This window comes from Pyxicephalus adspersus, chromosome 5 (genome assembly GCF_032062135.1).
Source record: "Pyxicephalus adspersus chromosome 5, UCB_Pads_2.0, whole genome shotgun sequence".
NCBI lineage: Eukaryota > Metazoa > Chordata > Amphibia > Anura > Pyxicephalidae > Pyxicephalus > Pyxicephalus adspersus.
Window position 1 is genome coordinate 37,743,918 of NC_092862.1, and position 12,584 is coordinate 37,756,501.

General features: G+C 35.3%; 1 protein-coding gene across 2 annotated transcripts in view; it reads right to left on the minus strand.

The window, feature by feature from the left end:
- Positions 1 to 1,529: 1,529 nt before the first annotated feature.
- RP1 (RP1 axonemal microtubule associated) overlaps positions 1,530 to 12,584 on the minus strand; it is a 198,862-nt gene continuing 187,807 nt past the window's right edge. For both annotated transcript variants that reach the window (XM_072411198.1, XM_072411197.1), the window contains exons 57-59: positions 10,663 to 10,741; positions 6,362 to 6,437; positions 1,530 to 4,923 (exon numbers count right to left, since the gene is read on the minus strand). In XM_072411198.1, coding sequence (XP_072267299.1) covers positions 4,869 to 4,923; positions 6,362 to 6,437; positions 10,663 to 10,741 — 210 coding nt within the window. In that variant the 3' untranslated portion in view covers positions 1,530 to 4,868. The remainder of the gene's footprint in view (positions 4,924 to 6,361; positions 6,438 to 10,662; positions 10,742 to 12,584) is intronic.

Genomic DNA, 12,584 nt, shown 5'->3' on the forward strand with positions numbered 1-12,584 from the left:
TAAATGAATGAAATGGTGATACTTAGCTCTTTTGTGTTTAACTAGCTGGGGAGCCAGGCACTGCCGTGTAATAAAACAACACAGAACGTGACACCACAAAAATGGCTGCCTTAATCCACTCCAAGATGGCTACTAATCTATGGTGCTATGACTTGGACAACCACCCATGGAGTATCAGCATAGAGATGTGCTTTAGTTTACCAGAGTGTCTAACTTACAGGTCTGCATCATTAAATTATTGACATGTGCCAATGTATGGCAACTGCATTGTCACAGTGTCACAGGTGGGGTGGTGGACCCTCCATGTCACTAGCCCGCTTGGCAGAGACGTGTACAAGGCACATTGTCTAAGACACCAGTCCCTGGCTTCACCAGCACTTGATGCAGCGGGTGATGGACTTTAGGAGGCAGTGACCTGATTACTGAATAGGACCAAAGCTTATAACGGGAGCGAAAGGCAGAAGAGTAGTCAGACAAGCCAAAAGTCATGTCAGGCAGCAATCAAGAGTAGTCAGATGAGCCAATCAGGAGAAGCCAGATGGAGCCTGGGTCCGTATCCTAAATAGTCAGAATCAGGGAATGAAGACAGGAACCTGGAAGCAGAGCCTAGAAGAACTCCTTGTTCAGGCATATCCCTGTTGCTAGTCACTTCCTTAAATAGGGAAGATCATGTGATAATTGGAGACCATGTGACCTGCAGGTATTCAAACCCACCACTAGAGGTAAGGCTGGAAAAGAGGCAGTTCGGGTGGCTTTCACATTTCTGCCAGCAGGTGGAGTGTGTCTGTGGAATATTCTAGTCCCCTTAGACCAGGGGTCAGCAACCTTTTGAGTCGAAAGAGCCAAAAATTACAATTTACAAAATTTCAAAGTTTTTAAAGAGCCGCAAAATTTTTTCTTGCCAACAATAAATAGTACTCGCATAAATAAAGTTTTTTGATAAAAAAAACTAATCTCATTATTCATAAGAAAAAATATCTATTTATTCATATATAAGTAGTGTTTTTCACAACAAATTAGATAATATATATATGGCATTATTAGATAATTACCTATTATTTAAGTAAAAAATTAAAACAAGTAAACATTTACTTACAACACTAACTTGTACTTCAATAACAAACAATTGAGCAAACAAATTCAATGGGAGCGATGGCTTTGCATGGTTTTAGAAAGTTTGGATAACATTAGATGACATTTCATTTTCCTCAGAATTCTGTAATGGTGAAACAGGTACAAACATTTTGATTTTCCATGTATTGTTGCTAAACTGCCCACTTTTGTATTTTATTGTAGAAATATAGATACCTTTAGGCACCAATTCTATGTCTCAGCCTGGCTTTTTGTGAAGCTGCGGCTCTTTAATTCAGTCTGTCGGAAGCTATTCTATCCCTCAGCCTGGCTCTCCACCACACCCCTCCCCCGTGACACGGGTCCTCACTGTCTTCAGTTCGTCGGAAGCTCTCGAGTGTCACGGGGGGAGGGGTGTGGTGAAAAGCCAGGCTGAGGGATAGAATAGCTTCCGACAAACTGAATTAAAGAGCCGCAGCTTCACATCTAAAGAGCCGCATGTGGCTCGCGAGGCGCAGGTTGCCGACCCCTGCCTTAGACCATGGGTGTCAAACTCAAATACACAGAGGGCCGAAACTAAAAATTTAGACTGGGGCCCAAACCTGTAATTTATTGAAAAAATTGAAGAAGTTTACTACTTCATCCATAACTAACAAAAACAAACCCCTCTACACACACTTTAGGGTTGTAAAGACTAATTTCTATCTATCTATGCAGGCTGTGAGTTGTTCATCCTCCCACATCACAAAGTTTGTCCTGCACTAAATATTACACTATGCAGTCTCCAATGGATTGTAGAGGAATAATGTCAATGTATTAGGGGGGCAAAAAAAAGGGTTTCTGGAGCCCTGGCTAACCATCTGATGGTGTCTGCAGTAGGATGACACCAGTGGTCTTTTAGCAGTCTAGAGGGGGGGGGGGGGTGTTTAAACTAACATTACAAAGAGTATTTTTTCTAACTTTTATTAAAATCATTTTTATATAGAAACCTTGGGATCTGATATTTTTTTGGGGTTTTCTGGGGTAAAAATAAAATTAGAAAAGCTGAGAATATGGAAGGGTTTTAGTGAAAGTAGATGCTGTCCTGAGATGATGTCAGAACAAAGATAGCACCAGTTTTCTAGTGACAAAGCGTGACAAAGGTATTGTTAGGAAAGAAGCCTTTTTGAAAGATAATAAATATTTGCACATCATTTATTTACAAACTAAATGCATCTAAACCGCATGCATAGAGCAAGAAAAAATATATGGTGCTAGGTTGGCCTTCAATAAATGAACTTTTGTATACTTCTTTACACACTTGCACACTTGAGTGATCTGAACATGCTTTTTTTTTTTAGAACGATGAATGCAAGTGGATTTCAGCTAAAGCAAAATTTTTGTTTTGTATCAAAAAGTTGTGGGAAAGAATATAATGCTGTATTAGATTTTGAAGTTATCTGTGTCCCTAATAGCACAAAGATAAATTAAAAAAATCGTGAACAGTATCGAAATGATACTTTTATTTACTTGCTAATTAGAATGGGGTTGATAGACCTGCAGGGCTGGGGAGCTTTTTTTTTATTTTTTATATTTTTTATATTTTTTTTCCCCAACATTTTCATTCTTAAAATAAGCATAGAGGTAATGGCTGATCAGTGGTTGTCATAAATTAAAACATGAAACATAATGTATTAAAAATAATAACATGCATTTTTATATTAGACCTGCAAAGTAAATATTTTTATGGAAAAACCAGAATAGCCACCCTATATGAACAAAAATTCATTTACGTATTACATGTTTATTTCGTTGTAATACAGCAGTATTGTAGAATTGGGTTACCAATGGAAACTGATTAATCATCTGCAATAGAAAAAAATAAAAGATGCCAATTACCTTAATCGTAAATGCTCAGCACTAATGAAGTGCTCTAAACAGAATGAGACAGGGTTTTAGGCAGACACGCATTGGAGACATGCAGGCTCTGGGTTACATAATCCTTATTCCAAGATTTTACATAATATGTAGAAATTGAAGTACTTGAATTTGATGAAGGGAACTGGAGGGATATTGCAATGTATGTTGTGAAAATAGGACCTTTCTGTTTTCCTAATATATGAATTCTTGACTTTTGCCATGAATATGACAATACAGATAATAAAGTGGTTATAAAGGTCATATCAAAGAATGTTTAGCACAACACTTTTGATATTCCTCTGAATGGAACGGTGCCGATAGTTTATTGGACTGTTCACATAGTAGTTAAAGGGATGTAAAGGAGTGAGGTTCTCGTGGTGAGTTTAACCTAATTTTTTATTGTTGCCTGTTTCCAAAAATGTATGTAGGAACATGAGTAGATGTAACACTTGATAAGATCAACATTGGCTGGTAGCTGATTGGTAAGATCCACTGTATAGCTTAACAATAGGCTCCCATCAAAACTTGCATTAATAATGTAGGTCCCAACCAATGTTTACCTTTCCAAAAATTTTAGAAAATTTCTTTTGGGTGAGATAAGGATACAATCTGATGCTAAATCTTACTGCTCTCTTGTCACTGCAGAGTTGCCTAAAGGTAACACCCTCTAGTGGAAATTTCCAAAGGAACATACCAATGGGTGACGATGTTAGCGCAACTGCAAAAACATTTCCAAAGGCCATAGTAGGCAAATGGGTTGTACAAAACTGTAATAGAAAAATCAGAGCTCATGCCCAGATAAACAAACCAGACTGAATAAAAAAATGAAAGGAATCTCACTGGCAGCTATTGACAACCATTTTAGCCTGAAATTTAATTTTATGATATTTCAAAAACAGCCAAATAATAGACAAGTAGCTCAGTTTACTAAACTAACACAGCAGGATGTTAGTTTTTTTAGTGGAGGATTTTTCAGCCAATGAGTTCAATGAGGTTTGAAAAATTTGTCATATGGCTGAAAACATATTCTTAACTTTGTGTTACAGATTTATAAATTGAGGCCAATATGATCTCTTATAAAGTTTGTAATGGCTCATGCAATACCTTGACTAAATTTATCAACTGTCAGAGAATCAATCTGGTGATATTTTATCATATATCTATATATATTTTATCATATTTATCATCAATGTAATAGCTAATGGAATCTTTTATCAATTAGCATACAGAAGATCCTGTGATCTATCATTAAAATGATTTTGACAATAGGCATGTATATCTTCCGAAATTTTCAGGGTGTTTCCATCCCCAAGAAATGAACTTTATTTGTAGGATTTTATTACCAATTCTGTGATATTATTTTATTCTCAATAAACTTTTAATAGCTAATTTATTTAATTTTCACACAACAGATAATCAATTGTAAAACCTCCCACTAATTTTGATATTATACATTGATCTAATGTAAATAATAAGCATTCTGAACCCACTGAAATAGCCAAATAGTACCATATCACAATATGTACAGTTGCATTCTTTCAAATAAGATAAGTTCTTTAATGAATATAAATGGTTGATATTTATTTTGTTGGAACATGAGCAAAATATATTTATCTACCTAAAAGATACTGAAACTTGCTTTACTGAGAACAAAAGTTTAACAAGAAAATAGAAAAAAAGTTGGCTAATCAGGTAGAAAAATGAGAAATACAAAACATCTCTCGACAAATATTAAAAATACATATGCATGTACAATATGTTCAAAATTGAGAAACAGTAAAGGAAGTAAAGCTACAAGTATCCTAGGGACAGTGGATGGAAAGTGACCAAACTTCTAGAAGTAGTAGATGGAAATGTTGGTCCTTCAATCTCAGGGTGACCATAATACATAATGTTAATTATGAATAAAGCTGAATAACTGTTTGTCCATCATCTTCATCTTCTGACAGCCACCTTAAAATGATATTCGATAAATTAGAGACATGCAAACAACTGTAGCAAACATACAGTATATGGTAATAGCATGTGTTTTAAGGGATTATTGTTTGAATCTTTTAGATAATTAGACTGTTCTACCACTATTTTATTTTGTATTCCTACTCTTCCTCCACACTTCGATCATGAGCAATTGTGGAAGCCTTGTCCTACTGTACTGCTATTAAAGTTGCCTGGTAGAGATATCTAATATTTTTAAGGAATGAAATCCAATCCAGACTCAAACGATTTGTGAAGAATGGACATCTGCTAAATTATCTGGTTTAATAGCTAATCTGCAGATCCAGTCTGGGTTATTTTTTCATTTTTTTAATTTTTCTTAAATTTCTCCCCCATAGAGGCTAGTTCTGTATACATACCTATAGGAAGCAATGATGGAGAATGATGACACAAGTATACTACGTTGTGGAAGCATACTTCTGTTTGACCATTTTATTACTGCATACTTGTAGTTTTCTTCTTGCTGTTAGATTACATCTCCAAAGCACAAGTGGCAATGCCTGGCTATACCTTGGATTCGCAGTCACAATGCTGATGGGAGCTTATACAGAACTTCTTGTCTTTCATTTTTGGAAATTGGTAATATTAAAAGGTATTCCCACTATTAACAATCTCATGCATATATTTATATATTGTTTCAGCTTCCTGAAGATGAAACTTATTGCAGTCACATCTATTTAAAATGTATAGAGCAATAGTCCTGTTGGTAATAACTGTGGACACAAATTACATTGTAATTTAAATGTGTACAGTCCTTATCAGTCTGAGAAAGCGGATGCTGATCTGCAAAACAGTGTTTTTCCAGCACCGAGTTATAAGGACTCCTTTTGATATAAAAGCAAAAATGTTTACCACGTGTAATGAAAAAAAGTATTGTAGTTTCTTAATTGGTTTGCTGTCTAAACAAGTTGGAAAAATCCCCCCTCTTTTGGGATGTCTTTTGATGTATAAATACCCGTGTTTCAGGACCTATGTATCAGGTAAATGCATCCTGTTTATTGAGTCAGCAACCATTTTTTTTATATACTTATGTAGTAAATAAATGCATTTAAATAAATAAAATATGGGGTAAACAATAGGGTAATCTTGGATAAAAACCTTTATATATAGACAAATATCTTTACAAACATTTTTACTACCTAAATTTTTCCTTTTAGCAAATTACTCCAAAAATCTCTTTAACAGTTGACCAAGGAAGGGGGTACAATTGAAACCCCCCACCTCCCAGTCATTAGGTGGTGTGGTAGGTTCATGTATATGAATCCTGAATATCCATCATTTGTACCATGTTGTAAAAAAAAAAGTGTATTGTAACGGAATTTGGTAAGTGAAAATGCAAATATAAGGAGTCAAAACCTCTCATACATATGTCAATAGTCTTTCATAATTAGCCTACCTGTTACAAGTGAACAATCTTGTTTCATTTGTAGATAATGTGAAGATCTTAACCTTGTCCAGGAACCAGCCATTACCTGACAATCAGAATAATGCAGATAGATAATAGATATTATCATATGGAGAAAATGTATTGTGATTATTTAAGAACCTATTCAAGGAAGCAGTAAGAAAGAACTACATACAGCATTCTATGCACTGGCAGGAACATGCTTACCGCATATCAGGCTTTCTGTTACATCATGACATAAGGTTACATTTGATTGCCAAGTGAAGGTCAAACTCACTGACAGCTAATGTAAAATGCACATGGTATATGTGAACAATGAATAGTATATGTGTCCAAGGCATACCATTGAGAAGGGGGTACCCCCTTTTTTCCAGCCTCTTATATGTGCTTCTAAATCTTGTTTAGGTTTGCTACTATGACCTTTATCATTTCACATTATGGGCTATGTCCCACCCATCAATTTTCTAAGAGCCCCCTGAATCACTATTAATACATACTACATGAACGCTACATGAACTGTGTTTTAGCTAACTGACTTGATGCCAATATCGATAGGAATGAGATTTTTTTAGAGAGACCATAGTTGAAGGGACCTAATTTAACCAACGGATAACCTAAATGGGGCATGTTGTCAATGTTGATGGGAAATAACTTGGTATTAGTGAGACCATAGTGGAAGGGGTGAAATTTAACCAATGGACACTCCAAATTATGGCCATCTGTAGACATATGTTTTGCAGAAAGCCCCGTGAACAGTGCATAGAAAGGGTGACCTATAATGAAAGTGTTTTACTTTGGTGTGGGCTCATATTTGTGGCTCATCTTCATAACAGGTTTCTACATATTTATTAGTGTCTATATTATTACTATAGTTGCTCAATCACAATTAGTTTCATACAGTGGTAATGTTAGGCATCCAGAGCACTGTAGATATGTTGTTAAATACATTAAATCCTATTTGCATTGTTAGTCGCAGATTTAACAGGTACTCAATTATTTCATGCACTGCTTTGTTTGATTCCAGTTAATTTTCTGTTCCAGTAAATAGCATTGCTTGCCTGGCCGCCCCCAACTGGCTAAGCCTGAGGGATCTCTACCTTAATGCTTATTAGGAAAAATGATTTCCCTTCTATGCAGGTACATTTGTCCAGGGCACAGTGAAGTCTGTGTTTGTATGAGTTTCACCTTTAGAGCCTCGGCGCATAAAAAATGTAGAACAGTACAAAGAATGATGTCCTCACTCCACTGTGCATGAGTTCACTTTAGGTTATACTTCTCTGCATTTTAACTACTGCAATAACAAAATAATGTTATCTGCTCGTTTACATCATTCTAAACTGTTCTAAATCTTCTCTTTAAAGTGGAACTAAGCAAAAAGTAAAAATGAAAAAAACATACATTAAAGATATACTTAGAATGCATTTATTCAGGCATTTAGAGATGATAAAAGGGTGCTATAAATCAGCTTCTATCATTTGTACCGTCTACAAATTTGCTGACTTTGCATACATACTGAGAATAAAACAAAAAATACATTTAAAAGTAGGATAGCAGATACATTTTGTTCGAATATTATTTTTTGTTGCCTCAAATAAAATTATGAGTTTTAGCGAAGTATAGTATATCAATATATCTAGTGCCAAGATGATGTTGAATTCCATGGCTGTATGCTGTGTAAAATAAATGTGTTACGATGATTTCTAATTGTAAAACTGAATTAGGAATGTGGTTTTGTGTATTTTTTATCATTCTGTTTGAAGCCATTATACCAAGGATCCCTTTGTCTACAAGTTCCCCATTCTGCAAATTATTCTCATATATTTTAAGAAAGTTCCATCAGGCAGGGAACGGCACATATGCTGCCATGACAGTTTCACTGCCATTGGGAAACTTCTAACAAGGTTTTCCAGGAATGAGGGCAACTATGCTTGGGTCATATGGGGCACAGGTAGAGTTCAGATGCATGCTTTATCATGGTTAGGCCTGTATTCAAGTCTTGTTAGTATGTGTCACAATATTTGTAACATAGAGTTAAACCTATAGCTGCTTTATCACCATGTGTTAAAGAAGTTACATAGAAAGTTTAATGCAATAGGTCTGTAGGAGACCTTACAACATATACCGTTTGTAGTATAAAAGTATGTCCAATAGAATGTAATACAACTGTGTTCTGCACATCCACAGCCGTGTTAATTAGTCACTATTTAATGATTTCACTGTGTAATTTTGTTTTTTCAGAGATCTTAAAAATACAACCTTCCAGCAGGCCTGGTCTGGGAAACTATATTATGCAGCAGTCACGTTAGAGTTTTATGTAAAGAATATAAAGAGGTTCTCCGGGGGAAGTAATAAACTTCCACTTACTTACAGGGACAGAGGTAGTGGGAATATTTCTTTAGTAAGGTGCTGCTATGTGTGTTTGGGTTTCCCATAATTAAAGGATAGCTAAACCCAAGGAAAACAAATATAATACTATTCCTTAAGCTACGTACACACTTCCAATTATTATCGTTGGAAAACGAACGACGAACGTTCATGCACGATATATACGAACGATCGTATAGCACCGATCCTGTACATAGAGTTAACGACACGATCGTTCGTAGATATTGTACACACAATAGATACGATCGTTTGAGCGACAGAGGAACTATGTGCACGACAGGAAAGTGAACGGACGTTCGTTCATCACGCATGCTCTGAACATGGACGATCAACGAACGACCGTACACACGAACGATGTTCAACGATCGTCGTCCAATCCGATCCGTCGGTCCGGTCGTTCGTTTCCAGCGACTTTCCTCGTTCGTCGGCGTCGTTGGTTACTTTTTTACGAACGATTTTTTGCCCAATCGATCGTTCGTCGTTCGATTGGAACGATAAAAATTGGAAGTGTGTACGCACCTTTAGTTGTGTTGGCTAGATTAATGTTCTCTTTTGGCAAGACTGCCTTGTATTTTTATTTCTCTATGTAATCTATAAAGAAATATTTTACCGAATATACAGAGTATTAATACGCCTTTGTAAGTCCTTTTTAAAATAATACTAAAATTATGTTTGTAGTACAAACAATGGAAATGTATTGTTTTCTGTTTTTCAAGAAATAACAAATGGTAAAAAGAAAAGAAAAGTAAATAATATTGGTAAAAAGAAATCAGCAGAAAAATAACGGGAGAAGGATCTACATATATATGAAATATTATATACATTGAGCCTGATTTAATAAAGTTCTACAAGGCTGGAGAGGATACACTTCCATCATTAAGGCTGGGTGATCCAGAAAACCTGGAATGGATTTCTTCAGTCATTTGCTATGTGCTAGCAAATGTTTTGAATCCTGGACCAGATCCATTCCAAGTTGGTGCTGGATCACCCAGCTTCACTGATTAAAGTGTATCCTCTCCAGCCTTGGAGAGCTTTAATAAATCAGGCCCAATTATTTTCCTTCTCAGAGTAGTGTGTGTGCTATACTTCTGTGTGATACAGATTGAAACAAATGTAACAGCATATTGTCTTAACTGGGTGAGGAAGAGATAGCTGCAAAGAGTCCATGGAAATGCTGGATTTCTCTACTGATAACAATGTATATGGCATTATGCTGCTTTCTTTATGTTAATGTTGTTTTTTCTTACATCTTACTAGTGGTGATTATTACTGCATAGAATGTTGATGTGTGTAATAGTAGCCTCTGAGAGCTGAGAATATTATCATTACCTGTCCCTGCTGCAAAAAGAAAATCCTGCGTTATTGAAAATTATTTTTTGCTGAATTACAGTCCACTTTAGGGTAGAAAACCTTGGATAAATAATAAAAATAATAGAATAGTAATATATTTATACACCTCTCAGCATGCTGTGGGGTGATTAAATATACTGCTAATTTTACCAATCGCCACATGCTATTAATACAAACTTTTGGCTTAAATGCAGCTCTTACTGGGTTGGTAATGAACAATAATGGCTCATATGCACAGATCAATCTCACACCGGTGCACAGATTGTGATTTTTGCTTCTGATATGCAGAAAGACAGATGAACAGCATTCAAGCAGATCATTTAAAAGTATATACAACTGCTACGTGTTTGGGATAGTGTCTGGCTGACATATATAGTAGTTGTCTATGCTCTTAAAGTACTGTATCACTTAAAGTGCAAAACAATTGACTTTCTTAATACTACTCATGGGCTTTATCTAAATAACAAATACAGTATGAAAAGTAGTACATGTTGGGTTTTAGTGCATTAAAATGTTCCTTAATTGATTATCATCATTTCTAAAAAAAAAAAACTCACCCAGTCCTTTTCCATCATGCCCTATTTCAATGTGAGAGATTTTTTCAATATCGTGTGTATTAATTTTAAATGTATCAACCTGGGAAAAAAATAAATAAATGGAAGGAAGAAAATAAACAGGGATTTACAAAATCATGCTTTTCTTAGCTGTAATTAACTGTTTAGAAGAACTCTGCAATTTAGTAACAATCTATAATTGTCTATAGAATAATTACAGATTATGGTAATGCTCACTGTAAGGCTGAATTATTATACAAAGTGTGAGCCGGGCTATGCACAAACATAGATATTACTCAGATGCTAAACCCTTGGTAATTTTTCTAATTCATAGCAATATTTGCTAATTACAATAGACGGAAATGACAAATAAGCATTAGAAGCCACTCCAAACCACATTAACATTTTGTGAATATTTATTGAATCTAGGGGTACTTTTCTGCATCTTCTTTCACCATTATAAGACTGGCAAGACAAAGCCACAATGCAGCATAATAATTACACAGCAAATGTCACTAATAGCTTCCATGTTACTGGAATATTAGTGTGTGGAATTGTAATAGAGCAAGCAACCTCACCATAGAGTAGCTATTCTTACTGCATATGATATACAAACTTCCCTGCTCTATAGCGTAATTCAAAGAATGCTTTTATAGGGTGCTGAAGACAAACCCTGGAGCTCTGCCATATACTAAGACATTTTCTAACCACATCATCTACAATTTGGAGCAGGTTATTTGCAAGCTACCCACCCAAGCCTTGACATATGTATATGCTGTTAAATGTAAATTAATCTCTGAAACGTCTCTCCTCCCTGGTCATTGGAGTTCTTGGTATGGATCCCCATCTTTGGTATGCCTATCTGACCTACAGAATTACAACCAAAACTTTCCACTTTCATGAAATATAAAACTTTTACCAAAATGTCCACCAAAGCCCACAGAGAAGAACACTTCTGGTTACTCATTTGATATGCCATTTTTTCATAGTGTCTGTTAGCTGTCACTACAAAACTATCTTACTCTGTCTGGTTCTACTTTAGATGCTAAACTTTGACACAGGACCTGATTTTTTAAATTTCTCTAAGGCTGGAGAGAATACAATTTTATCAGTGAAGCTGGGTGATCCAAAAAACCTGGAGTGGATACGGTCCAGGATTGAAAACATTTGCTAAAAAATAGCAAATTACTTTAAGAAATCTATTCCAGGTTTGCTGGATCACCCAGGTTCACTGATGAAAGTGTATCCTCTCCAGCCTTGGAGAGCTTTAATAAATCAGGCACATACTGTAGATGAAATATGGTCACTGCCAATGTATGCTCTTTCTGCTTTTAAACAATCAGTCTGTTTAGAATCTTCTCTAATATACTCAATGCTGAATGCATATGTAATTGTGTGGACATTTCTGGCTAGTTTTATAGTATTTTAAAGTTTCGTTCTGAGACAAACACAAATGTATTTCACATTTGCAATGTATGTGTATGTATATCAATCCTTTTACAGGATAACCAGCTTGTTTGGATCATACATTGTATGATGGGGAAGTTTTTTGACTAATGAGATGTAGAACATGTTCTATAAAGCAAGAGCTCTTTAAACATATTTACTATGTCTAATGAACAGAATCATTGATCTCAAGGGGAATGCACAAGTATAATTCAGATGTCTGGTACCTTTGTTTCTTTATTAGTTATCTTTACTTATTTGTCCCATAAACATTGTTACATTTACTAAAAGTGAAATAAAACACCTAATATAAACAAATAATAATAGGCTGATAAGAAACGTCCAGTAAATATTATCCGACCTCCCAAATATACAAATATATTCTATCTATTTGTAAAAGCTATATGTGTGCTAAAATCTATAGAGTGGCTTGAAAGCTGGAGCTGATAATTTGAATTATGAGCAAATCTGATCATGTT